We start from the raw sequence: 22661 nt of genomic DNA, 5'->3' as shown, positions 1-22661 counted from the left end.
TTGGAATGGGCACAAATATGGATCTCTTCCAATCAGTCGGCCAGATAGTTGTCTTCCAAATTTCTTGGCAGAGATGAGTGAGTGCCTCCTGTGCCACCTGACTTTCTTGAAAGATTTCAATTTTTATTCCATCAATTCCTGGTGCCTTGTTATTTGCTGATTCCTTCAATGCACTTTGGACTTCCTCCCTGAGTATCATTGGCTCTTGATTATATGGTACCTTTTGAAATGGTTGTACATTAACCATTTCCTTTTGGTACAATGACTGTGTATTCCTTCCATCTTCTCTTGATACATTCTGCATCATTCAATAATTTGCCCAGAGACTCTTTCAATAACAATAGTCAAGGCTTGATTTTTTTCTTCAGTTCCCCCAGCTTGAGAAATGCTGACCATGTTCTTCCTTTTTGGCCTTCTGACTCCAAATCTTTGTATATTTTATTATAGTATTTGGCTTTATCTTCTCAAGCTGATCTTTGAAATTTTCTGTTCAGCTCTTGGACCGCCTCGATTCTTCCATTTGCTTTAGCATCTCTACGCTAGAGAGCAAGTTTCAGAGTCTCTTCTTACATCCATTTTGATCTTTTCCTTCTTTCTTGTCTTCTTAATGACTTTTTGCTCTCTTCCCGTATGATGTTCTGGATGTCATCCCACAACTCTTCTGGTCTTCGGTTTTTGTATTTAATGTATCAAATCTGTTCTTCAGATGATCTTTAAATTCAGGTGGGATAAATTCAAGGCCATATTTTGGCTCTTGTGGACTTGTTTTCATTTTCTTCTGCTTCAGTTTGAATTTGCATATTAGTAATTGATGGTCTGTTCCACAGTCTGCCCCTGGCCTTGTTTTCACTGATGATATGGAGTTTTTCCATCTTCTCTTTCCAGAGATGTAGTCATTTGATTTCTATGTGTTCCATCTGGCGAGGTCTATGAGTATAGTTGTCTGTTTTGCTGTCTAAAGAAGGTATTTGAAATAAAAAGTCATTTGTTTTGCTGAACTCCATCATGCGTTCGCTAGCATCATTTCTGTCACCAAGGCCATATTTTTCAAGTACTGATGCTTTCTCTTTGCTCTCAACCTTTGCATTCCAATCACCAGTAATGAGCAATACATCTTGATTGCATGTTTGATCAATTTCAGATTGCAGAAGTTGGTAGAATTCTTCTATTTCATCCTCATTGGCTTTAGTGGTTGGTGCATAAATTTGAATAATAGTGGTATTAACTGGGCTTCCCTGTAGGCGCATGGATATTATCCTATCACTTATAGCATTGTGCCTCATGACTGATCTGGATATGTTCTTTTTGACGATGAATGCAATACCATTCCTTTTCAATTTGTCATTCCCTGCATAGTAAACCATGTGGTTGTCAGATTCAAAATGGCCAATACCCGTCCATTTCAGCTCACTAATGCCTAAGATATCGATGCTTATGCGTTCCATTTCATTTTTGACAACTTCCAATTTTCCCAGATTCATACTTTGTACATTCCATGTTCTGATTTTCAGTGGATGTTTACAGCTGTTTCTCTTCATTTTGAGTTGTGACCCATCAGCAAATGAAGGTTCTGTGGGTTTTTCTCCCATGAGTTTAACTCTATTCACATCATCATGGTCAACTCTACTTTGAGGAGGCATTTTTTTTTCCAGTCGCATTCTGAGTGCCTTCCCACCTTCCGGTTCTGTATCTGACAGTGTTTCTCTACTATTCATAAGGTTTTCAGTGACTAGTGATTCGGAAGTAGTTCGTCACTCTTTCTTCCTAGTCTGTTTTTGTCTGGAATCTCATCTGAAACCCGTCCACCATGGCTGACCCTGCTGGTTATTTAAAATACTGATGGCAGAGCCCTCAGAATCACAGCAACTCAAATCTACCACAGCACGACAGACGACCCTACAGGGGTAGTGCTGATCAGTGCTAAACTCTTTGTAGATGTGGCCTGTTTGAGGCTCCTTGATGATGCAATGATTAAGCAATTCACTTCTAACCAAAAGGTCAGGGGTTCAAGTTCACCAGACACTTCATGGAAAAAAGATGCAACCATCTGCTCTGGTAAAGATGACATCCTTGGAACCCCTTTTGGGCAATCATACTACGTCCTACAGAATCACTATGCATCAGAATTGATTGACCGAAATGGATTTCAGTGGGAACTTGACTTAGTACTTCATACTAGTAGGCTGGAGTCCTGGTGTGGCACTGTGGGTTAATGTGCTAGACTGCCAAGTTGGTTTGAGCTGCAACATTGGTGGTTCAAGCTCACCAGTCCCTCCTTGGAAACCCTCTACAGGGTTGCTATGGGTTGGAACTGACTCGACGGCACTTAACAACAACAACAACTAGTGGGCTATCTCACCTACATGTGAGCTCCCGTGAGACCGTTGTGTTTGTGTGAGTCTGTGTGACTATGTGCACAGTTGATTATGTGTGTATATTTGCACAAATTTACATATGTGTACATGCACATGTATTATGGGATACACTTCAGTCACAGAGGGACATGGACACTTTTGGGTCATGCACTCGCTGGTCACTTCTTCATCTCAGGCATATGTGGTCCCTCTCCAATTATATCTGAGCACCTGTCCTAAGACTTTCTAGGAGGGACTCCCCCTAGTTTTGTTCTGGCTGACTCATTTTTCCAAGCTGTTAAGCAAAGTAAGCACATTCATGTGTTAATGGAAATGAAGAAACATTTTATTCCTAAGGGAGCCATGAAATGTATGAGCAGCTATGGGCTTGGGTGTGGAGTACAACTGTATGAATCCCCACAATCCCCAGCCACATTAGCACCACCATGTCCCTGTCCATCTGTTCAGCATGAGCAGAGCATTTGTGGTCACAGCTTCTGTTGGAAATGCATCCTGACATGGCCCCGTTTACTTCAAGGTCTTCCGTGTGTGTCTGACGCATTGAGTCTGGGTAGGCGTGGGCCTTGGCAGTAGGTGGGTATGTGTCTGAGCTGTCGAGCATCAGATAGATGGGCCACAGGATCCCAGTGCCAGAAACAGAGGAGGCAGTAGCTGCCCGAGATGCCTCAGAACATGCTGCTCAGTTCTGGAACAGAGCTTCCAAACACCACGCACACGCAAAGACTTGAGCACATACTCCCACACATGTGTCAATGCATGTGAGCATAGTCACATATAAACAGGCCTGAACACAAGTGTAAGCACACCCCAAATGTACATGAACATACAGAAGTATGCACACATGCCTGGACACATGTGAATAATTGCACATGTGGGAATACATGTGCACATACCCATGAACACACCCACGCATGCGTTTGAGTACATGTAAGCATGCCCCCACACATGCATACTTGAACACACATGATCTCACTCCACATGTGAATATGTGTGCGTAGACCCACATACCCATGAGTACATGTGAGTGTGCCCACATACACACATGCCTGAACACATGTGTGCCTACCCACATACCCATATGCCCATGAGCATATTCACATGTTTGTGAGTACATGTGAGCATGCCCACATATACACTTGCCTGAACACACATAAGCATATCCCACATGTGAACACATGTGAGCACATCCACATACCCAGGAGCACACCCACACAAGTTTGTGAGTACATGCTAGTGTGCCTATATGCCCACATGTCTGAATGCATGTGAGCATTCCCCTCATGTGTGGATACATGTGAGAGTACACCCAATCACCCATGAACACATACTATATGTGTTTGAGTGTATGTACTCATGAGTCAGTCACTTGCAAAGGAAAAACCTCAGCACACCTTGGCTATATGAGGGCCCTGGGCACCTGGTCAAATTGAGGTCACCACAGACTTTCATTCCCACTCCTGGAAGTGCTCATCAGTGGAGTTGAGATGCGTGTCAAATTGGAGAGGTATGTGGCCCTCTGAGCCTCAGTATTCTCATCCTCAGAGTGGACTAAGGTGGAAGGTGCAGAGCCTTATGTATTATTTATCATGGGATACACCTGCTGATCAGAGAATGGGTGATAGAGGTCAGTACCTCCGTCTCTCCTGGCTCACCATTTCCAGGGAAACATGGCAATCAGCCACTGGAGATGGCTCCAAGGCCCAGAGTGCACACCCACACACCCACATCTGCCCATCTGTGTAAATCCACACACAACCCTCCCAGTGTCCCTGTGCATCTTGCCTGTGTGCATGCCTTCTCCCTGTGTCCTGGGACCCGAACCCCTTGGTCCTGATGGGCAGACACCCCCAATCAGAGCAGATGGGATGATCCCTTCCTGGGATCAGCCACTCCTGCCTAAGGCCCCCCCAACCTTGGCCATCTCTGCCACCCTTCGGTGATGGTACATAGGATGCTGTCACAGAAATGCCACAAGGAGGTGCTTTAAAGAACAGAAATTGTATTTTCTCCCTTCAGTAGGCGATAAGTCTGAATTCCAGACACAGGCTCTAAGGGAAGGCACGCTCTCTGTCAACTCAGGGTCAGGTGTTCCTTAGCTTCTCTTCCTCCTTTCCTTGATGACCTTCACCTGATGGCATATCTATCTGCTCACTTCTCTGTCCTAATCTGCAGCTTTTAAATATCAAAGGTGGTTGGATTGAGACCTCCCTATACTGATATGACCTCGTTAGTATAATAAGTGAATCGAATTCCAAGAAGGGATTATATCCACATGTATTGTTAGATGCCCTCTAGTCAGTTCCAGCCCATGAACAACAGAATGAAGCACTACCTGGTTCTGCACCATGCTCACCAGTGTTACCTTATTGGATCCCATTGTGCCTGAAATTGCCTAAAGGTTAGGATTTACAACACCTGTTTAAGGGGGACACAGTTCAAACCATAACAGATGAGATTATCAGAGTCACCTTGACCTGTGTCCCCTCCAAGGTGGTCTGTCTTTCCCATCTTAAGTTTGGGGTTCTGTTGTTTCATTGTTCAGCAACCTTGTGAAACTTCACCTGAATGACATGTTTGTGGATACAATAAATTGCCGAATGATAACTTCCATGTTTTTCCGTTGTGATCTTTATGTGTTTTCTTGATTTCCCTTGTCCTACTCGCCTGGACCAAAGTGCCCTCGACTTGTTTCAGATTTTGAAGAGACTGTGTCTAGAGGTTTTATCCTCAAGTATGTTTACTACCAACTTGAAAAGTTCATCTTGCTCTCTCCTATTCAGAGTTGTCATTAAAAACAAGGTTCATAGTTCTTAAAAATGCTCTTTTTGGCATCTATTCCATTTATACACAGCTTGGGAAGTGACTTTTTTGTCATTAGTTTCCAGGGCAATCTTACAGAGAACAGAATGAAACATTGCCTGGGTCTAGTACCATTTTCATCAAGATAGTGGGTATGTTTGAGTCCATTGTTGTGAATACTGTGTCTGTCCATCCATCTCTTGGAATGTCTCCCTTATTTTCACTGACCTCTACCTTACAAACTGCGATGTCCTTTTCTAGCCACTGATCTATCCTGAAGACACGTCCAAAGAGGGGGCCAATGACTCTTTGCGTTTAATGAGCACTCTGGATGTATTTTCTGTAAATACTAAATTGCTTCTTCTTCTGGCAGTCCACAGTCTAGTCAATATTCTTCACCGACACCACAGTTCAGAAGCATCTGCTCTTCTGTCTTCATTATTTTTATTGTCCTGCTTTCCTGTGCATATGATGAAAGGTGGGCACAAGCCAGTCTTTGGTCACACACTGGTTGGGGACTTTGAGCAAATCCCAGGAATTTCTGAAAATGCCCACTCTTGTTTCCTGAACTAAGGTTATGACATTTGTCCATTCCTCCTGGGTTGTGGTCAGCATCTCACAGGCTGGCTTACAAGAAACACTCACCCCAGCAAGTAAATATGTTAGCCATTAGAAACATTGGTTCTGCATTCTTCCCACAAAGGTGCCTTGTTGGGCCCAGATTGGCCTAGGTGTTCATGATAGATGAGGAGCTGCATTCGTAAAGCACTGTTAGCTCATGGAAATGGAAATGAACTCAATACTCTGTGCTGGGTTTGACTTGTTATTAGCTCTAAACTAATTTAGCACCGGGGATCCTCTGATCAGAGATGCCAGCCTCATTCTGGCAGTAGATCTACAGAAGAGAAATAAACCCTGGCCTGACAGGAAATGCTTGAGCAGGGGGCTTGTTCCTCCTCCTCCTTCTTCTTGCCTTTTGGTGTGAGTTAGGTGAAGGTTTACAGAGCAGATCAGTTTCCCTGCAACAATCCATACACGTTTTGTTTCATGTTGCTGATAGACATCCCATTTCTTCCCTGTGTTTCTCATTCCATTCTTCCTTCTTTCCTAATTCTTCTGAACTTTGCCCTTTTGATCTCAAATAGTTGAATATCCTAAGCTGTGTAGATCCCCACCATTATTATTCCCTTAGCGACCTGGCTATTGCTTGGCAGAAAACTGAGCTACAGGGGTGATTCTAGACCTGAAGCCTTAGTCAGTCTCATGATTTTAAAAAAAATAAATTTTAAAATTTATTTTGTTGTTGAGAATACACACATCAGAACATATACCAAATCAGCAATTTCTACATGTTCAGCATAGTGTCAATGATGGCGTTCTCTGAGGTGTGCAAGCACACTCACCCTCCCCCATTACCTCACTCACTGCCCCCTAAGCTTCCTAGACCATCCTTTGAATTACTGCTGTCACTTTGATCCCATATAAATAATTCTTAAGAGAGCATGATGCTCAAGGAAGATCTTATTTACTAGTGAAGCTAAACTATTGTTCTGTTGTCATAGACTTCAGCGGGTATTTCACACAAACACTGGGTGGGCAGCAGTTGGGGTAGAGGACACACACAGGTGATCTGGTAGCATTGTGGTTATGGTGTAACCTAAGGTCAACAGTGTGAAACTATCAGCCATTCAACAGGAGAAAGATGAGGCTTTCAGCTCCTGTAAAGATTGACAGCCTCCAAAACCTTATGCAGGGTCTCAAGGAGTTAGAACCGAATCCACAGCACACCGCCATACACATACACACACAAATATACACACTGGGTGTGCAGGACATGCAGAACAGGTGTATATACACACACTGGGTTTGCAATACTTGGAATGGGGCACACATACACATTGGGTGGACAGTAGTTGGAATGGGGTACACACATGCACACACACTGGGTGGTGGGTAGTTGGAATGAGGTACACACATGCCCACACACTGGGTGGACGGTAGTTGGAATGGGGCAAATACATGCACACACACACTGGATGGACAACATTTGGAGGGAAGGTGCCCTTATCAATAACCTAGATGGTGTTTATTGGTTCCCTGTTTGAACGATCACAGAAAGGATTCTTGCCCATGAAGGATGCCTCAGGATGAAAATCCCGGGAGCTGAATGCTTCCAGGGCATGTGGATACTGATGTCCTTGGGCAAGAGAACCTGGGAGGAGCCCACCTTTTCTCCATTGACCTCACCATCGCAGTTATTCCAACACCACCTGGACAAAGGCCAGAAGAGTTAGCTCCAGGCCCTGTGAGATGTAGGGTGTTAGGTGAAAGGCTACCCTGACTGTCCACAGTGGATCAGGGGCCCCTCCTGAGTGGATAGTACCATGGAAAGACCCATCCCCTGGGTCATGCAGTCACCGGGAACCCACTGCACTGCTTGGCAGGTGAGGGTCTGAGGCCTGGGTTTCAGGTGTGACTGTGCTCCGGGGGTCCAGAGAGTGGAGATGGTTACACCCATGTGTCCCCTGTGGGACAGGGGAGAGTGGGCCTTGTCGAGGATGAGTAGACATGTCTGGTGACCTGGGCACTAGAACGTGCAGCTGGAAAGCAAAGGAACTCACTGTTCCTTCAGAACATGCTTCCACCAGAACGTTTCCAGAGACTCTGAGGCTCAGGCAGTAGCAAGAATGTTCTCCCCTCAGTCCTTTGGTGAGCAATTAAATGGCAGAGTTCAAGTCTAAAACGTAAATGATTGTGTCTATATCATTGAAATTATATGTTTTAAATTAAAATACAATTAAAGGACTCCCTAGGTAGAGCAAAGCATGGAAGCTTGATTACCAACTGAAAGGTCGGCAGTTTGAGTCCACCCAGAAGTGTCTCTGAAGACAGGCCTGGTGACTAACCACTGAAAAAGCAGCTATTGAAAAGGATCAGTGCAGTTCTACTCTGACAGACAGGAATTGCCATGAATGGGGATTCATCACTGGTGAAATCCTGAAATGTACAATAGGCTGCCCCTTGTCATCCTGCAGAGGTGGGTTTCTTCCAGGTCTAGTAGCTGAGCCCTACCTCTGGGTGGACACCCACATAGAGATCTGTTCTGTGTCCTTCTGTAACTACAGTGACCCCAGCCACCATGACCAACACAGCCCCTCATCGCAGGGGCCTGATAGAACTTCGTTTTCCTCACATGAAATCTGAAGGGTTGTTACTGACCAGCAGACAGCTCTCAGGCTGAAGGGGACTCTGGACTGACTCTGTCCATTGCACTTGGCACTGCTGGTGCTGGGGAGTGGGGAGGGACCACCTGGATTTCCTCTCACTTCCTTTCCCAGTTCCTTCCCTCCCACTCCCCCAGCGTTTCCTGAGAGGTGTGAACTGTGGTGGGCAGCCTCCCTTTGGGACCTTGTGGCCTCTGTTCCTAGTTCTATCACTTATACACATCTGGGTCTGAACAGACCCTAGATTCTTGAGAGTCAGTATACAGGGGGAGCATCTCCATCCCTGGGCGTGTGGTGGCTGAGGCATGGGGTCTACAGAGCAGTTGTTGGGGGAGCCAGCTCTGTGACCTCAGCTTCTGAAAGGGGAAACCTGGTGAGTATCACAGAGATACCATTGTGGTATTCATAGTCACCGTGTCACATGAATGTGTCTTCATGCACCTGTGTGTGTGAACATGTAGGAGAATGTGTGTATGTATGTGAGGCATGTGTTTGCATGTACCTGTGTGTGTGAACATGTAGAAGGATGTGGGCATGTGCGTGGAAGGCAAGTGTGTGCATGAACCTGTGTTTGTGAAGACATGTATGAGAATGTGTGTATGTGTGTGGGAGGCATGTGTGTTCATGCGCCTGTGCTTGTGGAGACATGTGTGAGTATGTAAGTGTGTGAGAGGTATGTATGTGCACCTCTGCTTGTGGAGACGTGTGTGAGAATGTGTGTATGTGTGTGGGAGGCATGTATGTGTACCTCTGCTTGTGGAGATGTGTGAGAATGTATGTGTGTGGGAGGCAAGTGTATGCACCTGTGCTTGTGGAGACGCGTGTGAGAATGTGTGCATGTGTGTGTGAGGCACATCTGTGCTCACACCTGTGGTTATGTGTGTACATGTTCGTGTGTGTGTGTGTGTGTGTGTGTGTGTGTGTGGTGGATGTTCACATGTATGCATGTGTGTGTCGTGTGTGTGTGCTCATGTGTGGAACAGGACCTTGGCAGGAACTGAGAGTCCCTGTGGTGGGGGAAGGAGCAGCACCTGGAGGAGTCAGGCTGACCTGGGGCAAGGGTCCAGATGCTGTCAGAGGGTGAGTGTGGTGGGTCCCCGGTTCTGTACTTCCGTCTGACAGACACTTGGCCCACCTGCAGGTTCTCCTCTCCTGGCCATCGCAATGCTGGCTTCCCTTCCTCAGATTCCTCCATGTGCCTGCTCCACCAGGCCAGGGATGTGGCAATGGGTGAAAGCCTTATCCTGGCCATGCCATGGGAGTAGGCGGGGACCCTACTTTGCCCAATGTGCCCCCAGAAGTCTGGCTGTAAGCCGATCGTTCTCAAAAAGAGAGGCTCCGCCCTGGCTATGCCAGGCTGAAATGAAGTTGTAAAGTGTGGCATGAAAGGCCTCTTTGTCCTGGGACCAGGAGCCAGTGCTGTGCTTTGGAGGCCTTGAGCAGGAAGTGGGCTGGGCAAGCAGAGCTCCCTCTGTAGACAAAGGCGGTGTGTGCGTGGGTGGCTGCCTGGGGTGGGGGGAGTCTCTAAGGAGCTGATGAGTGTGCATCAGTCCACTTCGCTAAAATGCTCCCACAGTGTGCTCCCTCCCATGTACAAGGCATTGTGTCCGTGCCATCGTGTGCTTGTGCCTGTGTGTATGTGTCTCCACATTTGCATATCTGTGTCTTGTGCATGTGTGTGCACATTTGTGGATCTGCATATGTGTCTTGTGAGCATATGTCTCTGGTGTGCAGGCTTGTCTGTGCACATGTGTGCTTTGGTTGTGTAGTTATGCATGTAAGTGTGCACATGACTGAATGTGTGCATATGCATGCATATACATGTACATTTCTGTGAGCATGTGTTTACTGCATATGTGCCTTACATTCATAGAATTGTGTGTGCACATACTTATTTGCATATGTGCCCTGTGTACAAGTGTGTGTGTACACATATGTGTCCGGACATGTAGATGTGTGTGTACCCATGTGTACATGTAGTTATATACTTGTACATGCATGCCACATGTGGCTGTCCAAATTTATGTGCATTCACATATACTCATGTGTGCATGTGTCCACTTACACATGCATTTGAGTGTTCATAAGAGTGTATGTCTTTGCACATTACTTTGTGTACAAATGTTTGCACCTGTGTGTGCACGCATATTGGCTTGTGTGTGTGCATGTGTGTATGTGTACATGGCTACATTTGTGTTGCATCTGAATGTGTGTGCATGTGGCTGAGTGTGCAGGTGTGTATGCATGAACATTAGTGTATGTGCACATGTGTCTCTCTGCACATTGTATGATCATAGGAGTGTGTGAGTTCACAAGGGCACATTTACATATGTGTCCTCTATATACATATATGTGTTTTTACATGTGCTTTCTGCTACATGAGATTATGTGAGTGTGAGCAAATGTCTAAGCATTTGGCAGTGCACATATGCATGTGTGTGTATATATTTGAGTGTGCCTGTGTTTACTTGTGTGTGAGTGCAGTTTTGTGTCTGCATATACCTCTTGTGTGTATGTGTGTCATGTGTGTGCATTTATTTAGACTTATTTGTGTGCGTGTGTGCATTTGGTTGTGCACATTTATGTATTGACTTGTGTGCATTTATGTATGAATGTGTACATGTGTCTATCTGCGTATGTGCATGCATGTACTTGGGAGTGTGTACATGCATGTGTGTATTTGCATGTGTACCTTGTATACCTGTGTGCACACATGCATGGACTTGTGTGCACATTTGTACATTTTATCTGCCCATATATGTGTGTGTGTGTGTGTGTGTGATTGAGTGTGTTGTATGTATGTGTGTGTGCATGTTGATCTCCATACATGATGTTCACACATAAGTGTGCTGGTACATGTGTATTAGTGTAGGAATTTCCATGTTTGCATGCGTGTTCATGTATATTTTTATGAGCCAATGCAGGTGCACATAGCTGAGTGTGCATTTACGTATGCATGCATGTGTACACACACATAGGTACCTGTGCCCATCTACATATGTGCCTGTTTTTATGGAAGTGTTCTGTTCCCACATGTATTTGCATAGGTGCCTTGTGTGTGCATGTGTGTGTATGCGGGGTTTGTGTGTGTTCATTTGGTTATATACATGCACACATGTGTTTATGTTTGTGTGCACGTGTCTCTGTGTGACTGTCTGTCTGTCTGTCTGTCTGTCTCCATTCATGCATTGAGGGCTGGACCTGTCAGCCCCTCCCTTAACCTCAGACCCTGTGTCCAGGAATACAAGTCTCCTTGATCAAGGTCCCCATAGTCGAAGGTTGTGCATAAGTTTAACAGAAACCTAGACCACCAGCCCTGTGCTGGGCACCACAGTAGGGCTTGCAGACCTGCCTGCCCTCTGGCCTCACTCAGTAACACCCTGGCCTCTATGCCCATCCCCTCTGCATCCCTCGGGACTCCCACCAGTGCATGTCATCTCAGAGAGAGTTGGACCTGTAGGTCTTGTAGGGAACTGGGTTTCACTCTACAGTGGAAGGCCAGTCTGTCCCTGCACAGGAAAGGTTGGGGATGCTGGAAGTGTCCCTGGGCCTTCTTAGTATCCTAGAGATGCTGGCGACAAAGTTCCACTAGTGACTGGTTATAAACAGCAGAACTTTCTCTTCTCACAGCTCAGGTGTCTAGAAGTCCCCTCTTCAGACAAATCTTGGGGACAGGGCTCTCTGTTGGCTTTGGGAAACAGTCCTTGTCTCGCTCACTCCTCTAGCAGCCATCCCTAGAGTCCTGGGCTTGTAGGCTGTTTTGTCTCCATCATCTCCAGATGCCAGTCTCTCACCTGTGACATTTCTTCTGTGACTGTGCTGCTCCTTTCATGCCTCAGAAGGGATTGTTTTAAGACACATCCTACATTGGTGATGTTCAGTAACACAACAAAGAAACCCTCTCCTCAGGTAGGATGACACTCCCCTCGAGTCCTTCCATGTCACAGCCACCCTGCAGGGGTTCACAGGCTGTCATCTTTATGCAAAAGAGCTGGTGCAGTGGGTTGCACATTTGACTGCTATTGGCTAGGTTGGTGGTTCAAATCCACTACCTGCTCTTTGGGAGCAACATGAAGCCAGCTGCTTCCATAGATTTACGTTCTTGGAAATCCTACAGAGCAGTTCTTCTCTGTTCTATAGGGCTGAGTCAGAATCTACTAGATGGCAGTGAGTTTGGGGGTTAATCTTTAAGGCAGCAGACAAGTTCACCTTTCTCCCTCGAAGTGGCTGGCAGGTTCCAATCATTACCCTTTGGATTAACAGCTCAATGTTTCACCCTCACCACCAGGGTTCCTTATCCACAGGTGTAGAGAGAGGATTTACAGCACATATTTCGGGGGACTCTATCTATCTATCTATCTGTCTGTCTGTGTTCCTTATCCACAGGTGTAGAGAGAGGATTTACAGCACATATTTCGGGGGACTCTATTCAATCCATGGCACAAATTCTGCACAGGGTGGGAGGGAAGCACACATTGAAATTTCCTTTCAGTTGCACTCTGCCCCTCACATCACTCCCTTGGTGGTAGGCAGCAAAGAAAACTCCCCTTTCTCTTTAATTTGTCAAGTTCCTTCCCCAGGCTGGGCCACACATGTACATTTTCATCCTGGAGTCTTTTGGTGGTTTAAGGTTTTGTATTTGGTAGTGTCCAACATGGTTTCCTGCCATTTTTCTCTGTCACCAGAAATGTCACCTGGTTGGTCGGGGTAGCTGTCAGGGATGTTCCATGTGGATGATGAGTAGATGGAACAGAGGCCTGGGGACTTCGGACAGAGACCCCTTTGGTTCCTCCTGACTGGATGCGGGGAGCATGGAGGGCAGGTGCCTTTTAACTGAGGTCCATGTCTCTCGTGTGCAGTTGGCTCTCCCTCTTGAGGTGACCCCTACCCCTGGCCCTTTCAATGATCAGCAGTGAGTGGTGTCTTCCTGCAAGTGGGAAACCTCTCTCATTCTTGCTTGGAGTATTTCCAGCTCTGTCATCATTAAGGGGTATCTCTGTGAGGTCTCCCCATTCCAGATGAGTGTTGGATGACAAGGATGACCATCTGATGGACAACCTGGGTGGGCAGGGTGGGACCAACTGGTCGACTTATAGCACAAGCCCCACACACCGATGCTGTACCCAACCAGGCATCACTAATCAATCTTAGAGCCCCCAGTCACTCAGCCAGGAGTGACTTGGAGCAGAGATTAAGGTGGTTCTTGCAGGTTCAGAATTGACCCACAGAGGGCACCCTTCTTCTGTGACAGATGGTCTCTAGAGCATGGGACATCCTTTAGTCTGTCTTCCAAACTCCCCCACCTTTCCAGATCCACCCCTTTGGCTAGACCCCCTAAAACCAGTTGTCCCAGAAGCACCCCAAGTTCCGCACCCTCTCCAGACGTGATCTCTCTCCCAACTCCTCTGTCGCCTTTTATCTGCTCTTTACCCACAGGCCCAGTTCCAGAACCAGGGTGCAACACCAAACCACGAGCCCACGTTCCATCACTGTGAGCCACGTTGGTGGCAGAGACAGCAGAGCATTAATCTGAGGGTCAGGCCCACTGGGTGTAGGGAGCCGCTTGGATACTGTTTGGTGGGTCAGAACATAGACTCCCCCACCTCCCCTCGACTTTGAGAAATGGCGGGAGACTTTTCAGTAAATGTGGAGGAACGGGGAAGCTATGAGGGCAGGGGGCCGCCCTGGCTGCCTCAGAAGCACCCCACCTTGTGCCTTGCAGACAAAGAAGACCCTAGATTGTCTCCTCTGAGGAGGAAACAGATGCTGGTGTTTGTGAATTCCTCCAATGTGACAAGTTACTCAGTGAGGGCTGGTGGCTGGCCGAATGTGGGGAAGGACAACTGAACTGGGGGCCAGGGAGCTGTCTGTGAGTCCCCCCCACCTTGCAGGCCCACAGTGTGGGGACCCAGCCCCTAAACGACCCCACTGGGTATGACTGGCCCCCTAGCATGCAGCACACTGACCCACACTCTCTCTCTGCCCCCAGCCCGCATCATCAAGACAAAGCAGTGGTGTGACATGCTCCCATGCCTGGAGGAGGAGGGCTGCGACCTGCTCATCAACCGCTCCGGCTGGACCTGCACACAGCCCGGCGGGCGGATCAAGACCACCACGGTATGTGGCCATGCAGCTGCCAGTGTTTGTACACCCGGTGTTCAGGGGCTATGAGTATACAACAGCCAGGGTTCTCCAGAGAGATGGGATAGAGATGTGTATTCCTGTTTGTGTGTGTCTGTGTCTAGCTGTCTGTCATCTCTCTGTTCGATGTCTTTCTGTCTATTGATCTGTTTGTCTATCCATCTCTCTATCTATCCATACATACATACATGCATATATCCACCCATCCATCTGTGCATCCATCTACCCATCCATCCATCCGCCCATCCATCCATCCATCTGTCCATCCATCCATGCATGCATGCATCCATTCATTATCTGTCAGCTATCTAGCATCTGTCTATCTGTGAGCTATTTTTTCATTTATCATCTGCTGCTGCTGGAGTCCTGGTGTGGAACTGCAGGATAATGTGCTGGACTGCAAGGTCTGTTTCAACATCAAGGTTGGTGGTTCCAACCCATCAGCCATTCCTCAGAAACCCTATACAGGATCCCTATGAATCAGAACCGACTCAACGGCATCTGCAAAGCTTCAGATACTGCTGTGTACTGTCAAGTAGGTTCTGACTCTGGGACCCTGGATAGGATTTCTGAGGCTGTAAATCTACAAGAGCGGACAGTCACATCTTTCTCCCACAGAGCAACTGGGGGATTCGACCTGCTGAGTGTGTGGTTAGCAGTCCAACTTAACCCGTTATGCTACCAGCACCCCCTTATCATCTGCTCTGGGGCTTCAGAAAGCTCCTGGGAAAATTCCATTATCTTGTCATTCCATTTCCCCAGGACCTTTTTGAAGTCCCATTATATCCCTATCTATCTATCTATCTATCTATCTATCTATCTATCTATCTATCTATCTATCATCTATCTCTCTCTCTATCTATCTATCATCTATCTATCTATCATCTATCTATCTATCATCTATCTATCTATCATCTATCTATCTATCATCTATCTATCTATCATCTATCTATCTATCATCTATATATCTATTATCTATCTATCGTCTACCTATCATCTGGAGTCCTGGTGTGGTGCTGTGGGTTAATGCACTAGACTGCAAAGCCTTCTGAACTTCAAGGTCTGTGGTTCAAGCTCACCAGCTGCTCCTTGGAAACCCTATGCAGTGTTGCTATGGATTGGAATCGACTCAACAGCACTTAAGGACAAAACTATCATCTATCTATATGTATCTATCTGTTTTGATCTGAGAGCACTGATGCCAATGTAGGGTAACCATTGCTGGACTGCTGACCACAAGGTCAACTGTTCAGACCCACCAGCTGCTCCCCAGGAGAAAGCTGAGTCTTTCTTAGAGACTGGTAAGTCTTGTGCTCCCCAGGGTAGGATGTCTGCATGTTAGAGTGTGTGGCAGAGCTTTTCTCTGGGAGACACCATATTTGCTCTCAGGACCTTCACGGGGTCGGAGAAGGCCCACTCTGTTATGTAGGGTGAGCTTCTTCACATAGAGTCGGTGGTAAATATGTGAGTTACATGTACAGACCCAGCACTAGGCCAGTTTACCCAGGTCACTGGGCCATGCAAGGTTCACTTTCACAGACTGCGATAGGTGGAGCTGGCCTGCAGCAGAGCTAGGCCACCATCCCCACCTGTCTCCTCTCCCTCTGAGAACACTGGAAACAGCCTGGCCCTGCCCATTCCTTGGTTCTCAGCTCAAGGTCCTAGGAACAAGGGTGGAGGATCCAACAAGCACAGTGTGACCCGGGCCTACTTACGAGACTCTAGTGGACAATTTCACCATACCTGTTCACTCCAGATGAGTAAGTAAGAACAGGAAAGCGCATACTTACCTGGCTGACTGGGTCCTCTGCCCCTGTCAGAGACTGAATTTGCAAAGTAACTTTGATCCTGGGTAGGGAGAGAGATGCCAGCCAGACTTAGAAGTAGGTTCTCCAATGTGGTGAAAAAATCTGAAATTGTTCATTCCAGATAAGTAAGGAAGCACAGTGAAGTCTGTGTTTACCTTGCTGTATGTGTCCACTGACACTGTTTGGGAAGGTTCAGTCTGAGGGTCTGGGATCCCAGCAAACAGAACTGGAAACATGTGGCTTCCAATTCCTCTCCGGCTTACCCAGAGAGCTGGGGATGCTGGCTACCTCTAGCCAGAGGGCCCTCCTCCCTGCCTAAGACCCCAGAGCCAGCAGCTGCTTGGTCCGGGGGCCAAGCAGGTTCCAGGCGTATTCTGAGGTGAGGTCATTGCAGACTTGCCCTCATGAGTCCCTGCTCAAAGCCTCGTGCACCTGTGTTGGGGCTGCCCTGCAGGTAGGTTCTTAAGGGCTCTGGTGTCGCTGGCACTTCCTGAAAACTGGCCTCCATGGCAGCCTGTCCTCTGCTGACTGGGAGAGCCATGCTTTCAGCTGTACTGTGTTTATTCCATGTCAATGTAGAAGCCAGCCACTCTGTGGGGCTAAGCCAGCCACACCTGTGCAAAGGTGTGAAGCACCTGTGGGCTCATTATCAACACCTGCTGCCTGGAACCCTGGAGGAGGGATTCCAGGTGCTGTGGTGCTGTGTGTCCCTGGAGGAGGGTCCAGGAGGCATGCCTCTCCCGGACACGGCCTCTCCCTGGCTTTTCATGAGGGCCCCTTCACTGTTGTTGAAAGGAACTGGGTGAGCAACTGGCAGTATGGTGTTATGGGTCCATTTTCGATGCTCAAGCCCCTCAGACACCCTCCTTGACAGGGGGCCTGAGTGTGGCAGAAGATGCCCATTATGATATGCATTAGGAAAGGTGAGCCAAGCTTGGCCGGAGTGTCCTTAGTATCCAAGGGCCCACCACCCGCCCTCCCCACCAGGGGTGCTCCAAGGACCACACACGGGGAGCCGGCTTTTTTCTCAGTGTGGTTGTATGTGGCCGTACACAGTGTACACAAAGCCAGAAGTGGACATGGTCCGGAGCTGCCTTAGGAAACCAGGATGTGACCCTAAAGCTTCATGGTTGCTTTGTTCCTGGCTTTTGTTCCATAATTTCAACCTTTGTCCAGCTGGTGGAATTCTTTTGTGGATAAGTGAGGGCTTCCTGTCTTATTGAGTCTACGAGTTTCTCCCGGCACCATGCTCAGTTCTCTCAGGATTCTGAAGGGACCACATGAGCATCTTGGCCTGGGGCAGACAGAGGTCTGGCAGACAGCTGTCTCAGGCTCCAGGCACCTCCCCCCATTGTCTGCTGCGTGGGGGACCTCACTACCTGATACCAGAACAAACAAACAAAAAACCCACTCACCCCAGCGCCATCCCATCGATTCCGACCCCTAGCAACGCTATATAGAGTTATATAGTTTGTGAATCTTTATGGGAGCAGACAGCTTCATCATTCTCCCTCAGTGTGGCTAGGGGATTTGAACTGTTGATCTTGGGGTTCACAGCCCAATGCCTAAAACCAGTTGCTAAGAAGCCAACTCCAACTCCTGGTGGCCCCGTGTAAAATTGTACTCCACTCTAGGGTTTCCAAAGGCTGATTCCTCAGAAGCAGATCCCCAAGACTTTCTTCCAAGGTACTGTTGGGTAGACTCAAACCTCCAGCTTCTCAGTGAGCAGCTGAATGGCTCACCCTTTGCACTCCCCAGGAACTTTGGCACCCCCATACATGCCGGAATTTATAGCCACCAGCCCAGCAATGCTGTGTCTGGATCCCCACGGACTGCAGAAATGCCCGTCTCCTGTTTCCCAGCGGGAGTTGTGTCCCAGTGGGCTGCTGCCAAGCTCTGGATTTTCAGGGAGGTTGGTTTTAGCACCTCACTTATCTCCGTTGTCAATGATCCATCACTCATTAATTGCCACTTAATGAATTCCTTCTTTTCCTCGATGCAATTCCGAGGACACGCGGCCTGTGAACATCCACAGGCCGTTTCCTCTGGAGCTAACGGGCAGCAACCTCGGTGATTTTACTGCGGAACTAGCTGGAGTGGGGAATTGAGAAGCAGAGGATGCTCTGAAAGAGCTCGCAGTAGGCAGCAGTGTAGTTACTGGGATGTGGGTAGACCTGCTTGGCTTGGCCAGTGATGGTGTGGCAACTGGCCACCCCAACAGTGACCAGCACTGTCTTCTACGGCAGAAGGAAGCAGTGGGAACAAGATTCTGCCCTAACTTGGAGACTGTGTGCATCAGCCAGATATTCATGGAGACTTCTCTTTACCTCATAACCCTACTTCCAGCAGAGGCAGCTACATTCCCTGTCGGCAAATCTGTGTAATCTGAAAGCAATTAAAAAAAAGAAAGAAAACGTACCATTGAGTCAATTCCAACTAATGGCAGCCCTGTGTGTGGCAGAGTAGAACTGTGCCCACAGGGTTCTCAATGGGTGATTTTTCATAAGTAGATTCCACTCATGGTGCCCCCATGTGTGTCATAGTAGAACTGTGCCCCCACAGAGTTTTCAGTGGATGATTTTTCATTAGTAGATCCCACTTATGGTGCCCCCGTGTGTGTCAGAGTAGAGCTGGGCCCACAGGGTTCTCAGTGGGTAAGTTTTCATAAGTAGATCCCAGTCATGGCGCCCCCGTGTGTGTCAGAGTAGAACTGTGCTCCACAGGGTTCTCAGTGGATGATTTTTCATAAGTAGATTCCACTCATGGTGCTCTGTGTGTGTCAGAGTAGAACTGTGCTCCACAGGGTTCTCAGTGGATGATTTTTCATAAGTAGATTCCACTCATGGTGCCCTGTGTGTGTCAGAGTTGAACTGTGCCCCACAAGGTTCTCAGTGGATGCATTTTCATAAGTGGGTCCCACTCATGGCACCCCCCATGTGTGTCAGAGTAGAAGTGTGCTCCACAGGGTTCTCAGTGGATGATTTTTCATAAGTAAATTCCACTCATGGCACCCCCATGTGTGTCAGAGTTGAACTGTGCCCACAGGGTTTTCAGTGGATGAGTTTTCATAAGTAGATTCTACTAATGGCTCCCCCACATGTGTGTCAGAGTAGAACTGTTCTCCACAAGGTTCTCAGTGGATGATCTTTCATAAGTAGATTCCACTCATGGTGTCCTCTTGTGTGTCAGAGTTAGAACTGCGCCCCATAGGGTTTTCAGCGGCTGAGTTTTCATAAGTAGATCCCACTCGTTGTGCCCTGTGTGTGTCAGAGTAGGACTATTCCTCACAGAGTTCTCAGTGGATGATTTTTTCATAAGTAGATTCCATTCATGGTGCCCCCATGTGTTTCAGAATAAAAGTGTTCCCCAGGGTCTTTAGTGGCTGAATTTTGGTAAGTAAACTATTAGATCTTTTCCCTGAGAGTCTGGTGGGTGAAATGGAACCTTCAGCTTTTTGATGACCAGCTGAGAGCATTGACCATTGGCCCCATGCATGGACTCTAGAATCAACTAATAAGACCCCCAACATTCAGAAGCCACACTGGTGGACAAGTTGACAACACAAGGGACAAGGCCATGCCAGTGGAAGAGACTCAGCCTGTGGACTTCTAGTGTTTTTCTTTCTTCCATGTGGTGCAACACTGAGATTAGGACCCAGCCATCACCTACACTCCCCCAGCACACCTACCTCCTCCTCATTCTCATCCTTATGTTTAACCTTTGAGCCTGAGTCTTTCGTCTGTCAAGTAAAGGACCTCTCTAGTCCTTACTTCAGAAACAGAACAAGACCTGCCCATCTAATGCGGCCTCCATGTACTGCCCAAGAGAGAGTCTTAGAACCGTTTTTTCTTTACATCACCTCAGTTCAAGCTCAGGCTGGAGTGTTTCAGAGGTAGACCACCTGCTTCCCAGGGGTGCTGGAAAGGACTCTGCATCTTCCGTAGCATTTGAAACAACAGCTGCATTGCCAAGCACTTATTTTATCCAGTCAATCTTTTATCCAGTCAATCTTGCTGAGATTGGCCAGTATGTTCATACACCATTTGACTTCCCACGCGAGGAAACTGTAATTGGAGAGGATGGATCACTCCTGATGGTCCTCTGGTTGGTAGGATGTGGAGGTGGGGTTTAGATCTTGCTGGGGCTGCCTGACTCCAAAGCAGATCCTAGCTTTGCATGAGACAGAGATCCTCATATCTGTCCACCCTCTGAAACCTTCTGTCTCAGAGGGGCCTCCTCGTCTCTGCCAACCCTGGATGTGACCAGTACTGTTCCAGGTACTTGCAGTGGTCCAAGTGCAACAGGAGATGCCTTAATACAGGCAAAGGAAGGAGGACTGTGTACTGGGACCAGTCAGGAAAGTTTATTTCCTCTTGGGGGTTTTCGGTTCTCCTAGAAGATAGCCTGTGTCACAATCTCTGCCTTCCATCAGAAGTAGATATTGGTGACCTTGTTTCTACAATGTGACCCTTGGTGTTACATGTCCACCATCACAGCCTTGTCCACAGGGTACTTGGGTTGGCAGAGCTCCCACAGCAGGCTCTGTAATCTTCCCAAATATCTCCTGAGGTGTCCCTGAAAACAGTGTGCCTGCCGTCTGGCTCCTAACAGAATTCTTGGCCTATGGTGACCCGTTTACAAAGCTTTCTTAAAAGGTTAGTTGAGCTCTTGAACCAAACACCGTATAATTGGAGCTTATAATCTTGGTCCCATGATTGCTTCTCGGTTCTCTTATAGATGGTAAATTAGCTCTGTAGGGTTTCACACCTTACCATAAATTGGCTTTCTGTGAGCTAGGCTTTAAGAAACTTGATTATTAGCTGTCCCATTACTGCCAACTCCATCCAACAGCCACAGTCTCAGGCTGGCTCCCTTTCCCTGTCATAGCCACATGTCTGGGGTTTACAAGAACCTGGTGCAGACTCTATGGGCAGTTCTACTTTGAGTTGGCGTGTAGTTGATGGGTTTAGTTTTGGGGTCTTGTCATCTTCACACTGCACACCTCTCTTCAGTTGAGTCCCACGCTGTCGTGCACACCACACTGCTCCATGTGGGCCACTGCTGCTCATGTGTCCAAGTGGCCCCCAGACTCAGGTACTCAGGAGCACAGATTGGACCTTGTGAGAGTGTCTGCAATAAACTGATTCATCAGCAAGCCGAACACAGGCCCCAGCACAGGCTGGCGTCTGCATTTCCCTAGTCATGGCCTCTCAAAGTGCCAGCCACCAGTCTTGAGGGGTTGGGGAGCTCATTCCGAGGGTCACAGTCAGTATTTAGAAGGAGGGGCAAAAAATAGACACAAATATGAAAGACATCTGGATCACAAGGGATGAGAATGATTTACTGAAACACAACCTGATCCTAAACACACACACATACATACATGCACATAGATATGCATACATGCATATATATATATACAGAGAGATATACAGACATGCAGAAACACATACATACATAAACACATGCCATTAAGGGCTGTCAAGTCACTTCCAGTTCATAGCAACCCTGTACAGGGTTGGAGGAGCAGCTAGTGAGTTTGAATTGCCAACCCTGAGGTTCAAACTCTCTTGGTCCAGTGCTTACACTACAGTGCTACACCAGGACTCCACATATACATAAACACATACACACAGACACAAACTCTCACATATACACAGATACACACATACACACACAGATAAATGCATATTCATACACACATATGCACAGACATACACGTGTTAAGAGACACACAGACACACAAATCCACACACGCATTACACAGAGATACATATACATGCATGCACATGTACACACAGACACAAACTCTCTAATGCACATATATACATACATACACAGCGAGACAAGGAGCTCTGGTAGCATAGTGATTACGAATCAGGCTGCTAATCTCAGTTAGCAGTTCTAAACTACCAGCTGTTCCACAGGAGAAAGATGAGGCTTTCTGCTCCCTTAAAGATTTATAGCCTTGGAAACCCTGTACAGAGTCGCTGTGAGTCAGAACGGACTCCACGGCACATAACAACAACAATAACACAGAGAGACATATAAACTCTCAAACTGATGCCAGCTCCAAGAGGCCCCACGTGACAAAACAAAGTTTTGTCAATGGTTCGAGAGGCCCCACGTGACAAACAAAGTTGTCCAATGGTTCGAGGCCCGCTAGGGCCGAGTGTAACAAATGAGGCCACTGGCAGTTAATGGCAAATTGCTTTCATATTAATATTCAGGTATATATATTAAATTAATACACTGAAGCCTTTGACAATCCACAGATAAATGTGGTATTTTCCTAAAGCCAAGACTAAAGGTTG

At 47.4% G+C, this 22661-nt stretch overlaps 1 protein-coding gene across 1 annotated transcript in view; it reads left to right on the top strand.

Moving 5' to 3' along the window:
* LOC102835595 overlaps positions 1-22661 on the top strand; it is a 286665-nt gene that overhangs the window by 238482 nt on the left and 25522 nt on the right. Inside the window, exon 3 of the mRNA XM_006866885.1 lies at positions 14388-14515. Within this exon, the coding sequence (XP_006866947.1) occupies positions 14388-14515 (128 nt within the window). The remainder of the gene's footprint in view (positions 1-14387; positions 14516-22661) is intronic.

The sequence above is a fragment of the Chrysochloris asiatica genome, unplaced genomic scaffold, assembly GCF_000296735.1.
Source record: "Chrysochloris asiatica unplaced genomic scaffold, ChrAsi1.0 scaffold00097, whole genome shotgun sequence".
NCBI classification, from domain to species: domain Eukaryota; kingdom Metazoa; phylum Chordata; class Mammalia; order Afrosoricida; family Chrysochloridae; genus Chrysochloris; species Chrysochloris asiatica.
Note: the sequence above shows the minus strand (reverse complement) of the source record. Positions and strands in the feature narration are given on the sequence as shown.